The sequence below is a fragment of the Berghia stephanieae genome, chromosome 10 (assembly GCF_034508935.2).
Source record: "Berghia stephanieae isolate SIO BIC M18660-M18661 chromosome 10, UCSD_Bste_1.3, whole genome shotgun sequence".
NCBI lineage: Eukaryota > Metazoa > Mollusca > Gastropoda > Nudibranchia > Aeolidiidae > Berghia > Berghia stephanieae.
In genome coordinates, this window is record NC_088369.1 from 40,753,695 (window position 1) to 40,768,694 (window position 15,000).

Sequence of the window (15,000 nt, forward strand, 5' to 3'; positions counted from 1 at the left end):
ATATATATATATATATAGATAGATAGATAGAGAGAGAGAGAGAGAGAGAGAGAGAGAGAGAGAGAGAGAGAGAAAGATTATCACTGCCTTTCCAAAATAATTTTTCAAGAAAGTTTAGGCGCTTGGGGCCAAATACTATTTTGTTCTTGTTGAGTATAATCAAACAGTAATAATTGCTTGCTACCTATTGGATAGGACATTATTCCATTGATCTTATTGGACAAAAATAATTTGGTTTGTGTAAATATTCAGAATTTATTAAGAAAATCAAGTAAATTTCCTATAAAGCGATTTTTACTTTATTTTCCTGATGATGTTATTTAACCCTTAAATTCATTTTTCTGCACCTTTAAACTCCGCCATTATACCAGTTTGGGTCAAAGGTCACGTTTCTCTATATATTATTTTATTCAGCTTAATAATTCGGTAATTGTGATGCCTGACACATCATTATTATTATCATGACAAATTAACGGTGTCATTTTTCCAAATCCTAATGGAACTTGATCAGATTCATAACACCACCATAACCACAACAACAACAGTCTACAGTCTACCTAACTACCTACCTACAGTTTCCATGGCAACAGCAGAGTTTGATTGCATGGTATGGTAAATCGTGAATCTCTGCTCATCTTTTCAACAGGTAAATCGGATTCTGACGGACCCCAGAAAGAGCATTTTTGCCGATCGATATATGACCTGTGGAGTGACCAGATTCAGGTAATCCCCCCCCCCCCCCCCCCCCAGCCAGCCAACCAGCTGTCTGTCTGCGGCCAGTGTGAAGAGAAATATTGTTTATGAAACAATGCCAAACAAAAGCAGGGAAAAATCAAAGAGCTTTTTATTTTTTTTTATTTAGAAAAGAGCTTTTATATAGAACAATATGACTAAACGTGCCCAAAGCGCTTTACAAGGGGCTCACTGACCAACAGCAACACAAGGGGCTCATTGACCAGCAGAAACATGTAACATGTAGAACTAGACATGACTGACGCCGGTTAGACGACATTACCATTTTTTTGGACAGAGACAACGCTGTTAAACGGCCAGGTAGGTGCTCATTTTACACCTGAGTACGGTGAGAGAATGTGAGTAAAGAGACTTTTTTCCAAGGACTCAACCATGCGCCGAGCGAAGGTCGAACCCAGGACCTTCATATCCGAGGAACGAGTGTCAAACCACAAGACCACAACATAGCAGCACTTTTCTTTTCTTCCCAAAAGTTCATTCGTCTTGACAAGGGGGGATTGACCTTTAGAACTCCTAATCCAAAGTCAGACGCGCTGACGGCGTTATACCAATTAACAAAACTGAATAGAAAGTCTTCATAATATAATAAAATAAATATTACCAAAAAAAAAAGAAAAAACAACAACACGGAACGTTTCGGGCTCAAAACCCTTTCTCCGTGAAGAATGATATAAAGTCAATTTCCACTTTCCATCTTGCAGACAAGAGACATTAACCCTCTCCGTACAAGACATTTTCAGGATGTTCCCCAAAACATCAAACCCAACTAAGCCAAAAATAGATTTTTTTATCACTCAGACATAATAGCAGTAAAGTTCTTGCGATAAATAGTTTCTTTATTAGCAAAACATGCTCTACAACACACTGTTCATTTTATTTAAATTTTATGATGTACAAAAGAAATTTGAATAAGAATAATGTTGGTTGTATCTTAACGAATGTAACGATTTTACTATAGTTGGTAAGGAGAGGGTTAACACGAATCTGTCGTGTAAATGAATGCAATTATATATATATATATATATATATATATATATATATATATATATATATATATATATATATACATGAAATCTATTGATTTTGGTTAGATCCTCTCAAATTAGATAGGATGGCATTTATCATTTAGACGAGAATGGTTAATTCTAAACGCAGAGCTGCCAACTTTAAATTATAAAAATCTGTAGCTTCTAAGGGGAAAAAATGAAAAATTTGCTTTAAATATTGTAGAAATAAACAATTTGCTCTAAGCACAATGCTCCAAAGTCCTGAATATAAGTTCTAAGAAGCTATATTTTCCTTCTCAACATGATTTATAGAGTCAAAGAAACATTGTAGTGGCGTCCCTGAGATTATCAGTCGCATGGTGAGAAGCTTTGAACCGAGATATTGACAATTTAAATGAAGTGGTCAATTTTTCTGTAAAATGAGTTGTGATTCAATATTTTAATTGAATTCTTGTCTACTCCTAAATATTTTATTTTAATTTTTTATGAAGGTAATTATTATACTTTATATCAACTCTTGTCAACTTATTAAGCGATTTTCTCAAAATGAAGGTTTCACACTGTTGCCCATGCATATGACCATAACTTCATGACAAAATCACCCGATTTGCTTCAAATAAAGATTAAAATGCGCAGGAGATATTGTGCTTTCAAAAACGCCGCAAAAAAAATCACCTGAATTATGTCAGGGACGCACACTAAATGCAAGTCTGTAGCTGGAGCCAACAAAAAATCCGTATTTTTACGAAATTTTCTTAGTACTAGGTAGGTTTGTATAAACATCAAAGAGGCAGAACTGGAGGGGAGGAAATAGCAGGCCAGTAATTATTGTTCGCTTGTTGCATTAACTCTCTCCTTACCATCTATATTTAGAATTCCCCCCGAATATTCACACCCACCCAGCACAAAAATAGACTTTTTTTTACTCAAACAAAAAAGTAACAAGTGAGCTCTACAACACAGTGTTTAGTGTTTATAGATGTAATCAAAGAATTTCTTTTAAATGTCGTGATGTACAAGAGAAATCAGAATGAGATAATTGTTGGTTAGATCGTGACGAATGTGACGATTTTCCTATGGGAGGGTTTAAGACTTCAGCATTAATTTTGTGTCTGCTATTATTTTCTGGGAGTTCCGCCTATCTTTGACATTAGGTTGAACCGCTAATGTGAAGCTTGATATAACATACTCTAAAGTAAATTACAATAGGATTCAATAGTCTGATGTCACGTCCACCCAGCAACGAGCAGCATGGTTCTAAACAAAGAAAATCGGTACTTTTTATTCTTCATGCTGGCTAGAACTGTTTCACATGTCATTTGATCAGAATGTATAAATGTCAAAATATGATGAGATTTATAATATTTTTATCCTCTGGATACTCTTTTATGTTCGTTGGAGAAGTGTTTCATAAGGGCGTCCGCCATTGTTCCAATAGTTTAGAACTCGTTACTAAATTATTACTATGCGTCACCACAAAGGGAAGTGACGTCACTACGGTTGAACCCTAAATATTTAACTCCTATTCATATCACGCAGAGAGGGACATTTCAAAGATTAAACAGATAATGAAATACAATGATATCTCTTTGTAAAGGCTTAATACTTACTGTGTGTGTGCTGCCCACAAAGAAAAAAATCAATATCATAAGACGCTTACAGTATTGTAGTGAATAGATGGTATATTATTATAGGCGCTACAGTAAAGCTGTAATAGTTAGTTGTAAAAATCAATACATGTAGTTAATAATTACACCCTTCAGCACGAAATATTAGAATCCCGTCGCCTGGGCGAATCACAAAAGGATAGAAATAATCCCCCGAAACCAAATCTAATACCATCATGAATCAGCACTTTTGTTCAAGTGAATGAATTGCAAATTAAAACTCATTAAAAATGAGCTTTTATATAGCGCAATATCCACTAAATGTGCTCAAATCGCTTTACATAGAGTTCCTGACCAACAGCAACACGTAACATGTTAGAACGAGACAAAACGCTTGTTAGGCGAGATTACAATTTTTTTTTCTGTGACAGACACAACGCTGTCAACGGCCAGGTAGTCATTTTACACCTGAGTACGGTGAGAAAATGTGAGGAATAAATAGTCTTTTCCAAGAACTCAACTAACTATGCGCCGAGCGAGGTTCGAACCCAGGACATCCCGATTCGAAAGCGAGTGTCATACCACTAGATCAAATAGCCGCACATAAAATGGCCCGAGGATGTAAAAAAATAATTGAGAATTGAATATGGCAGTGTCAGACAAATAGAATGTAAGACACAAGAATAAACCATCAGGAATAATCGGTTGAGAAGAAAAGTATACCTAAACGCCCAGCATCAATATTCTCCGGCTTTTATTGGAATACAAAACTTCCCTCCTAATGACGCATGTTAACTTAGTAACTGGCTTTAAACTGTCGGAACAATGGCGGACGCCCTTATGAAATATTTCTCCGATGAGCATAAAAGCGTATCCAGAGGGAGAAAAAAACATTATAAATCTGATCATGTTTTGACTTTTACACATTCTGATCACAAGACACATGAAATGTTCTAGTCAGCATGAAGAATAAAAAGTACCGATTTTCTTTGTTTAGAACCACGATGGTCGCCGTTGCTGGGCGACGTGACATCAGACTATTGAATCCAATTGAAGACACATCAGAAAGCTGCAATTAATGACTGAAATCTATACCTACTTAGCTTTAGCCTAATTATTTTCTGTGTTCATTTGTACTTCATCATCAACAACCATAGCTACAACTGATGACAGCCAGTATCATTTCCATAATCTATTTCATTTGATATTCAACACGTGGAGAGCTATCACGTTTCGCGTATTCTGGAAGCTGAACTTTGAATTAGTTATACAAAGTAATTTAGGAAAGTTCCGTTAAAGAATGAATATCTATCATGAATGGGGGAATGAGGTAGCATTTTTTAAACATGATTTTTTAATTCAATGTATTTCATGGTTAGTGCTTCAAGACAATAAAAAAAAATGTACTGGGCATGAAGAAATAGGCCCCGGTGGGGGGGGGGGAAAAGGGAAAATCAACTTTTTCCATTAAAAACCCCAGAAAATCAATTAATGCAAATTATTCCCTTTTTAGTTTTTTTTGGGGATTTTTTTTTTAAAAAATTTTTAAGAAACAATGAAAAATTTTAAAAAGGTTTTTTCCCAAGGTTTCTAACCTGTTTTTTCCTTTTTGGACATTTTTAAAAAACTGTTTTTTTTTAAAATTTAAAAACCCCGGCCAAAAAAACCTCGTAGTTAATTTTTTAAAAAAAAATTTTTTTTATTGATCAGGGGGAAAAAATTTTAAATTGACCAAGCCAAAAAGGAAAGTTAAATAAATCATCCTTGTTTGAAAAATTTTTTTGGGTGCTTTTTCCGTTTTGTTTCCCTTTAAAGGCTGGAACTTTGAAAAAAATTTTTTTTTAATAAAAAAAAAAAAAAATTTAAAAAAATTTTCCCAAAAAAAAAAAAACATTTTTTTTAAGGGGGGAAAGGGTTTTTTTTTTTTTTCAAAATTTTTTTTTTTAAATTTTTTTCCCTTTGTGTTCAAGCAAAAAAAAAAACGGGTAAAAAAACTTTTAACCCCTTTTTGGGAAATTGGGGGTTTGTTTTTGTTTTTTTTTTTTTGTTTTTTAAGTTTGGCCTTGTGTCTTTGGTAGACATCGTTTTCGGATAAATTTTTTACATTGGGTAAATTTTGAGTTTTGGTTTAAGTTTTTTATTCTTTTTCCCCATTTCTTTTAAAATGATTTTTGGGGGTCGAAAAAAAATTTGTTTTGCCGAAAAAATTTTTAATTGTAAGGGATGTGTTTTGGTGTTTTTTGGGGTTCCTTTAAAAAGCCTTTGGCCTTTAAGGGTTTGGTATAACTTTTTTAAAAAAATTTTTTTTAAAAACTTTTTATGACAAATTTATCCTAATCTTACAAAATTTAAATTTTTTTTAATGTTTTTTCTAAAACTTTTAAATTCCCCAAAAAACCCCCCAAAAAAAAAACTTTTTTATTTAATTTTACATTAACTTCAATAAAAACCAACAAAAAAAAAACAAACCTAATTAAACTTTAAAACAATCAAATTCTTTTTAAAAGGTTTAAAATAAAGATTAAGTTTTTGAGTAAGGGACAAACTTTTACCCTTTAAAAACAAAAAAAAAAAAAAAAAAATCCCCCCAAAAAAAAAAACAAAAAAAAAAAAAAAACCAACTCACCCCTTTAAAAACAAAAAAAAATTTTTCCCCCCCCCAAAAAAAAAACCCAAATAATTTCATTTTAAATTAAAATTTTTTTTTTTTTTTAAAAAAAAAATTTTATAAAAACCCCCCCCTTTTAAAACTTCAAAAAAAAAATACCAAAATTTTTTTTAATTTTTTTTTTTTTAAAATTTTCAAACCTATTCACTTTCCCCCAAAAACCACATTTTTCTAAAAAAAAATTCACTTTTTTTTTAAAATTTTTTTCCTATTAAAAATTTTAAAAAAAAAAAAAAATGATTATTTAAACTTTCTCTTGGAAAAAACCCCCAAAAATTTTTTTAAAATTTTTGGGAATCCCTTTTTTTGGAATTTTAAAACCTTTTCCCTTTCAAAAAAACCCCTTTTAAACCCTATTTTTCCCTTAAATTTTTTTCAATCTTTTCATTTTTCATAAAATTCCCCCCCTTTTTTTTCCAAAAATTTATTTCCCCCCTTTAAAATTTTTTCCCAAAAAAAATTTAAAAATAATAAAATTAAAATTTTTTTTCCCCCCCATTTAAAAACTTTTTATTCCAAATCAAACCGTTCTCTCTTTTATTTAAATTTACATTTTTGGGTTATGAATCATCCCGACATAATACCGTTTTGAGACGGAGGGTCACATTTGTTATTGTATCTTATTTTCTGCATATGATTTTGCCTACCAGATAGATACTACAAGATTGAAAAGATTGGCTACATAACAGTATGATAAATGCACAGGCAAAAGTATGGAAACGCATTAGATGTTGTTTTGTAAATGCTATTAGTGATGACAATGATGATGATAATGAAACATTTCCCCCCCCCCTCCCCCCCTAGGAATGGCAGGGACCGGGTGACATTCTCTGTCTACCTCCGTGGCCAAGATTGGCGAACTGTCCAGAAAATGTTACTGGCTGTACTCTACGACGGTGCCAGAGACGAGCCTTGGCAAAACAAGGTCAGTAGCAAAACATCTTTTTGCTTAACTGTCATTCAATTTATTTCCGACAGTTCATACATCAAGGTACTCATTTACACCTGGATATAGTGGGATGATGTTCATACGATGGTCTTACCCGAAGATAAAATGCCAGATACGATGTTTGTTTGCGAAAACTAAAAGTGCGGCTATGTGGTCTAGTGGTATGACACTCGCTTTCGGATCAGAAGGTCCTGGGTTCGAACTTCGCTCGGGGCATAGTTGAGTCCTTGGAAAAGACTCTTTACTCACATTCTCTCACCGTACTCAATTGTAAAATGAGTACCTGGCCGTAAACAGCGTTGTCTCTGTCCGAAAAAAATGTAATATCGCCTAACAGGCGTCATGTCTTGTTCTACATGTTAAGTGTTGCTGTTGGTTAGGGACTTCTTGTAAAGCGCTTTGAGCACGTTTAGTGGATATTGCACTATATAAACGCGCAATTTTAAAAAAAAATACCACCCAGTTAGTCACTATTCATTCTCATCGTCTATACCCTTGACGACCAATGCCGTGCTGCCGATACTCTTCAATAATAATAATAATAATAATAATAATAATAATAATAATAATAATAATAATAATGATAATAATAATAATAATAATAATAATAATAATAATAATGATGATGATAATGATGATGATGATGATGATGATGATGATGATGATGATGATGATGATAATAATAATAACGATAATAATAATAATAATAACGATAATAATAATAATTATAATAATAATAATAATAATAATAATAATAATAATAATAATAATAATAATGATGATAATAATAATAATAATAATAATAATAATAATAATAATAATAATAATGATAATAATAATAATAATAATAATAATAATAATAATAATAATAATAATGATAATAATAATAATAATAATAATAATAATAATAATAATAATAATAATAATAATAATGATAATAATAATAATAATAATAATAATAATAATAATAATAATAATAATAATAATAATAATAATAATAACAATAATAATAATAATAATAATAATAATAATAAATGGTATTTATATAGAGCTTCACCCCGTTGTCACAGGCTCTAAGCACTTTACAGTGATATAAAACAAAAGATATTACGGTAAGACAAGTGTTCATGGAAAATGATACGAATTCAATTTAACAACACAATCTCTACAACATTACGATGTAAAAAGATCAAACTTTAAGCGAGATTTGAAAGTTGTCAACGAATCCGAGCATCTTATGTGGTGGGCGAGAGTTCCAAAAATATGGGGACCGAAATTGAAAAGATTGTTCACCTAGTTTCAGAAATGGCTTAGGTTTGACAAGGATTGATTGGTCATTGCTTGACCTCTAGTTTCTATTGGGGAAAAATATGTTTCGAAGGTCTTTACCTCTCTCCTTACAAGCCATTTTTAGAGTTTCTCCCCAAATTCACACACACCCAACACACAAATAGACTTTTCTTACTCAAACAAAACAGTAACAAGTGCATTCTATACAGATTGTTGTTCAGCAAAATGATGTCTACAACACAGTGTTTGGTATTTATAGCTGTAATCAAAGCATTTCTTTACATGTTGTGATGTACACAAGAAATCAGAATGAGAAAACTGTCGGTTGCATCGTAATGAATGTGACAATTTTCCTATGGTAGGTAAGGGGAGGGTTAATATAGGAGGAACTGTTGGTGCTCAAGGATTTGTAGACAAATACAGTACCACTGTATATTTCAGTCGATTGTCAACTTTAAGTCAAAAACAAAACAAACAACAACAAAAATAAACGGTATCGCTTTAGTCTTGAATAAAAATGAAGTAATTCTCTAGCCTCTAAGGCGGGCATGTTGGCAGGTCCCATAACCGAACTCAATTGTGGGCCTGTTTTAACTAGCATCGTCGTAATGGACAACATTTCATTTTGCGTTGGTTTGAGAGTATTTCCATTACAACAATGAGCCCATAATAATTTTAAATTGTGAGACCTGTGAATAGGTAAGCATTGTGTAGCCCGTACATAGTCCCGGTAAACCATATTATCTTGAAAATGAGTCATTGTGAAAGATATAGACTCATGAGTCATGGTATCTGCACTATATATTTCAAGTTTGAATAGTCAGTAAAAAATAAGTTATTTTATCGAAAGATATCTGTCGTACTCTGGAAAATAACACATATTTTAAAATTTGACAGAAAAATCACCACCACTATCATCATCATTGTGCGGCTATGTAGTCTAGTGGTATGACACTCGCTTTCGGATCGGAAGGTCCTGGGTTCGAGCCTCGCGCTCGGCGCATTGTTGAGTCCTTGGAAAAGGCTCTTTACTCACATTCTCTCACCGTACTCAGGTGTAAAATGAGTACCTGGCCGTTAACAGCGTTGTCTTTGTCCGAAAAAAATGTAATATCGCCTAACAGGCGTCATGTCCCGTCCTACATGTTGAATGTTGCTGTTGACCAGGGACCCCTTGTAAAGCACTTTGAGCACGTTTAGTGGATATCGCGCTATGTAAAGCTCAATTATTATTAAATTAGTAAATCATTATCATCAAGAACCACCTTAACTCTCTCCCCCCCCCCCCCCCCCCCCCTCCCCCCTCCCCCACAAACACACTTTCTTCCCTATTTAGCCTTCCAAATGGATCGGTCCCCTGGTCATCATGCCCTATAACGTCATCTTCGAGGTCATCCCGACCAACACCAGTGACGTCACTACCCGAGCACCCCCCACCACCACAACCACTGAACCTTCAACCACAATGGGTGAGATAATATGTTTATTTCTTTACATTTTAAATTATGTCAGTTCATGAGATCATCAGTCGGAAGGTGAACATTATTCATTTGCATTTTATATCTTGCATTTTCTGAAAGAATATTCTCCCCTGAGCATTTTAATCTTAGTAAATCGGGTGATTTTTCATGAAGTTGTGGTCAGATGTATGGGAAAGGTATCCAGCAACTTTTCTCAAATTTCATACTTTTTCAACTTGACTAGCTGTAAAACAAAATATTTAGAAGTGAAATTAAGCTTTGATATTTTCCGAAGATGTAAAAAAGGGTGGATTTAATCATTTATGACAGGATCTCATTTTTGATAAAAATTGACTTTCTAACTAAACTTGGCAATATCTTAGTTCAAACCTTTTTACCATCCGACTGATTATATCATTCACTGTAACATTTGTCGACCGGTCATACACATCTTAATATCCATCGCCAAAATTCTGTATTATGTCGGGATAAAAAAAGATACATAAAATGCGAAGAAACCCCGCTGTCGATTCAAATTTTAGTAACGAGATGGAGACTATTTGGACATATCTTAGGGAGAGACAGAAATATTCATCTCATAAGGCAATGGCGTTATTCTTTACACCATGCGAAGTGGTAAGACCTGGAATGAGATTAAAAAGTTAGCTCAGGATAGAGAAGGATGGAAACTGTTTGTCTGTGGCCTATACCCTGACCCAGGGTGAATAAGGCAATGATGATGATGATGATAACAAATATATTATACACTACGATAAATAAAGACCTCAAGAGCCTATATGACACACTAGAACTGATATGCGAAGAGGATTTTTGACTGCCTGCGATCCATAACAGCAGACCGTCATCAGTGGAAAGAACTCACTCAACAAATCAGAGAAGCTGCCAAAGCGTCCACGTCCGAAGATTAGGAGACAATCGGCAATAAGTCAAGTTAGTCCAAAAACAAAAACAAAAAAAGATACCGAAAGCCAATATAAAGTTAAGATGGTCAAAATGATGTAATCTTAATTTTCTCGAAGTTTCAAATACATCTTGCATTGAAGGTTACAAAAAGCTATTGCGAGTTAAGAACCTTTTCCAAGGACTCAACTATGCCCCGCTCAAAGCGGGCCTTGAATATAGGACCATCCTATCCGAAGGCAAAGGTAGCAAAACACTTGACCACATAGCCGCAATATCTAATTTTTAGTGAAATTTATCGCTGAATAATGTGGCGTCACAAATTGGATTCAACAGTTTGACGTCACGTCCGCCCAGCAACGAGCAGCTTGGTTCTAAACAGAGAAAATCTGTACTTTTTATTATCCATGCTGGCTAGAACTTTTTCACATGTCATGTTATCTGAATGTACGAATATAAAAGTCAAAACATGAGCAGATTTATAATGTTTTTTTCCTCTGTATACACTTTATGCTCGTCGGAGAAGTATTTTATAAGGGCATCCGCCATTGTTCCGATAGTGTAGAACCAGTTATTAAGTTGCCATGCGTCATTACGAGAGAAATGACGTCACGACTGTTGAAGCCTATTAGTAATGTAATTTTGATATCGTTACGCGTTACTATGATTGATGGTAAATGTGCGGCTATGTGGTCTAGTGGTATGACACCCGCTTTCGGATCGGAATGTCATGGGTTCGAGCCTCGCTCGACGCATAGTCAAATCCCTGGAAAAAGGACTCTTTATTCACATTCTCTCACCGTACTCAGTTGTAAAATGAGCACTCGGCGGTAACAGCCTTGTCTTTGTCCGAAGAAAAAAAAATTGTAATATCGTCTGACAGCAGCATGTCACTTCCTACATGTTACGTGTTGCTGTTGGCCAGGGACCCCTTGTAAAGCGCTTTTAGCACGTTTAGTGGATATTGCGCTTTATAAAAGCTCAATTTTTTTATAGAGAGAGGTAGAATAATATTATATAAGGCAGCGTGGCTCAGCGGTACGGTCTTTGCTTCCTACCCGAAAGGTATCAAGTTCTATCACCCGCCGCTGCGCTGTGTGGCCTTGAGCAAGTCACCTCGCCTTAGCTCAATTTGCGGCGCTGCATTGCGGCTAACGCATGGGTTATTCCAGTCTTCCCTTGGAATAGACCCTAGAGACAAATTTCCCCTATAGGATGAATAAAGGGAATTTTATTTATTATATTTTTATTTTATTTTTTAAAATATAGACAATAAGAAGATCGTTACAATGACTTATATTTCAATTTCATTATCATTGTTTGTCTTTCTTTTATCTTATAGACATTACATACGTTTATGTCATGCTGCCTACGTACAACCTGACCTTGACCCCTGGACTCCGTGACCCCAGGTCCTACGAGTTCCGGATAGTGACAAATCGGTTTTGTAACGACGTAAGTTGTAACTTGTCTTAAAATCGATTCGCCAAGTTCATTTTATAGAGGCCAACAGCTTATTAGAAATTCAAATGTTCGTAAACATCATTATATGTAGGGAATTAAAGTTGTTTGGTTCAATCGATATCAGTATAGTCATTATCATAATCAACACAATCATCTTAATTATCATCGTCATCATTATATCATCATCATCATCATCATCATCATCATCATCATCATCATCATCATCATCATATACATCATCATCATCAGCATCATAATCATCATCATCATCATCATCATCATCATCATCATCATCATCATCATCATCATCATCATCATCATCATCATAATCATCATCATTATCATCATCGCCATCATCCTCATCCTGATCATCATCATAATCATCATCATCATCATCGAAATCATCATCATCATCATCATTAACATATTATCAAAATATTAACATAAACCAAATCAGCACCACCACCACCAATCACCAACAGCACCACCTTCAGCACCACCACCACCAATCACCAACATCACCACCTTCAGCATCATCACCACCAATCACCAACATCACCACCTTCAGCACCACCACCACCAATCACCAACAGCACCACCTTCAGCACCACCACCATCACCAACATCACCATACACACACACCACACACACACCACCTTCAGCACACACCACTCACCACCATCCACCAACACACCACCACTTCAGCCATCACCACCACCAATCACCAACAGACCCATCCTATCACACTACCAAATCCTAAAGACCACTGTCATGTCTATGTTTCCATCCTACACCAGAGAACACAAATTAGATTCAACAATCAAAGATGACCTCAACGTCTCAAAACTCTTATGACTCTGAACGATCACCCAAGCATCACAACCAATTAAAATAAACTGTCTAACATCTTCAAATTTTGCATAACAACCAATGCTTAGCCATCCTTAATGTTAAACTGGTCTAAAATTTAAATTGTTGGCATTAGCACCCTAAAATATGGTGTCCATTCTCCTCAATAAAACACACAAACTCAACACAAGTCTGATTTTTCTGACTATAAATTCAATTTTCAACGTCTTAACCAACCCGACTTAATACCGTTTTGAGGCGAAGGGTCACAAATAAACAAAATAAAGACATGAGCCTTTAGGTAGCACAATATTCACGAATCGTGCTCAAAGCGGTTTAGATAGGGTCCCTAAGCAATACGTAACATGTGAATCGAGATCTAAATCATCTTAATAACGCGACTACCACATTACCTCATCCGTTGTAGTGTGTGATTCATCCTGTTTTGTTGGTACAGGGGAAACCCGAAACGTCAAGTCTATATGTTTTCGTATATTAATTTGACGCTTACATTCAATTTCACATTGTTATTTATTGACATGTAATGGTTACAAATACAAGTTATCTTGAGGATGGTCAGATAGATGATGATGATGATGATGATTTTGATGATGATGATGATTACCAATATTATCGAACCCATGGCGTTGTGTCCTTGGGTAAAACATCATCATTTACATCAGAGCATTTAATCTATTTTATAGTTCCCCAGCTTTCATGCCAGTCTCTGACCATGTTTATGTTTTTACTTAGGAATGAGACTTATGTCTTGTATTTGTTTTGTTTTGTGGGTTTTCGTTGTGTTTATTTGTTTTCGTTTTCTCTTGTTGTTGATTTTACTCGCCGGTTGGGGGTGGGGGGGTCATTCTTTTATTAACTCAATATTATTTATGTTTATTTTTTCTTGTATAAAGTTTTTGTTTGGTTTTTATTTTAATGTGTATTTGTTTATTTCTGTCTTTATCATATTTTTTATTCTTGTTTTATTTGGATTTTTTTGTTTTGTTATCATTTTGGTATTTCCTCTGTTGCTGTACACTCTCATTTCCTTACCTATGCGTCAGCTATTGCTCATGACAAATCTATTCTTAAATCTTACTGATCTAAACTAACAGGGACAATCCAGTGGCTCTTTATGTGAGGATTGGTTACCGGGGTAGTGACTGGGCGACCTTCAATGGGGTGGCAAGAAATGTCATCAAGGGCTACGCACCTGGCTATTTCCTGGACAACAAGGTGGTCCACCTAGTCGGCGGAATCTATTTGCTTTTCGGAGAAATTTATGGTAGGAATGAATGGCCGTGTCTTGAAAATGAATAGTATTACATTTGAAATATTTAACAATATCACTATTATCACCATTATCATCATCGTCGTCATCATCATCATCAACATAATAATAATAATTTTAAAAAATAAATAAATAAATAAAAAAATAAAAATAATTTTAAAAATAAATAATAATAATAATAATAATAATAATAATAATAATAATAATAATAATAATAATAATAATAATAATAATAATAATAATAATAATAATAATAATAATAATAATAATAATAGTAATATGATAATAATAATAATAATAATAATAATAATAATAATAATAATAATAATAATAATAATAATAATAATAATAATAATAATAATCATCATCATCATCATCATCATAATCATCATCATTATCATCATCTTCAACATCATCATCATCATTATCATCTTTGTCATCATCATCATCATCATTATCACCATCACCATCATCATCATCACCATGATGATGATGATAATGATGATGATGACGACGACGATGATGATCCTGATCATAGAGGCTACTCTCACTTGAATTCGTGCTTGTTTGTTTTTCCAGAAAATGGCATTGAAATCCACACCAGTCTCCGTGTCGTGAACTTGACCTTCACCTCTGACCTTTATGACCCGAGGTCACCAGCTTTTCAGTATCATGCCAGATTTTTTTGTCAAGACGTGAGTAGAAAATGAATAAAGATGACGTCACTTTCTTTTTTTTTTT

The 15,000-nt window shown here is 34.0% G+C and overlaps 2 protein-coding genes across 2 annotated transcripts in view; both read left to right on the forward strand.

The window, feature by feature from the left end:
* The window catches only part of LOC144980667 (uncharacterized), a 34,306-nt gene extending 19,337 nt beyond the window's left edge, over window positions 1–14,969 (forward strand). Inside the window, exons 9-14 of the mRNA XM_078928345.1 lie at window positions 647–723; window positions 6,840–6,960; window positions 9,611–9,743; window positions 11,998–12,124; window positions 14,084–14,253; window positions 14,839–14,969. Of these exons, the coding sequence (XP_078784471.1) occupies window positions 647–723; window positions 6,840–6,960; window positions 9,611–9,743; window positions 11,998–12,124; window positions 14,084–14,253; window positions 14,839–14,969 (759 nt within the window). The remainder of the gene's footprint in view (window positions 1–646; window positions 724–6,839; window positions 6,961–9,610; window positions 9,744–11,997; window positions 12,125–14,083; window positions 14,254–14,838) is intronic.
* LOC144981140 (uncharacterized) overlaps window positions 14,033–15,000 on the forward strand; it is a 66,179-nt gene continuing 65,211 nt past the window's right edge. The window contains exons 1-2 of the mRNA XM_078929287.1: window positions 14,033–14,253; window positions 14,839–14,954. The gene's annotated coding sequence lies outside the window, so the exon portion shown is untranslated. The remainder of the gene's footprint in view (window positions 14,254–14,838; window positions 14,955–15,000) is intronic.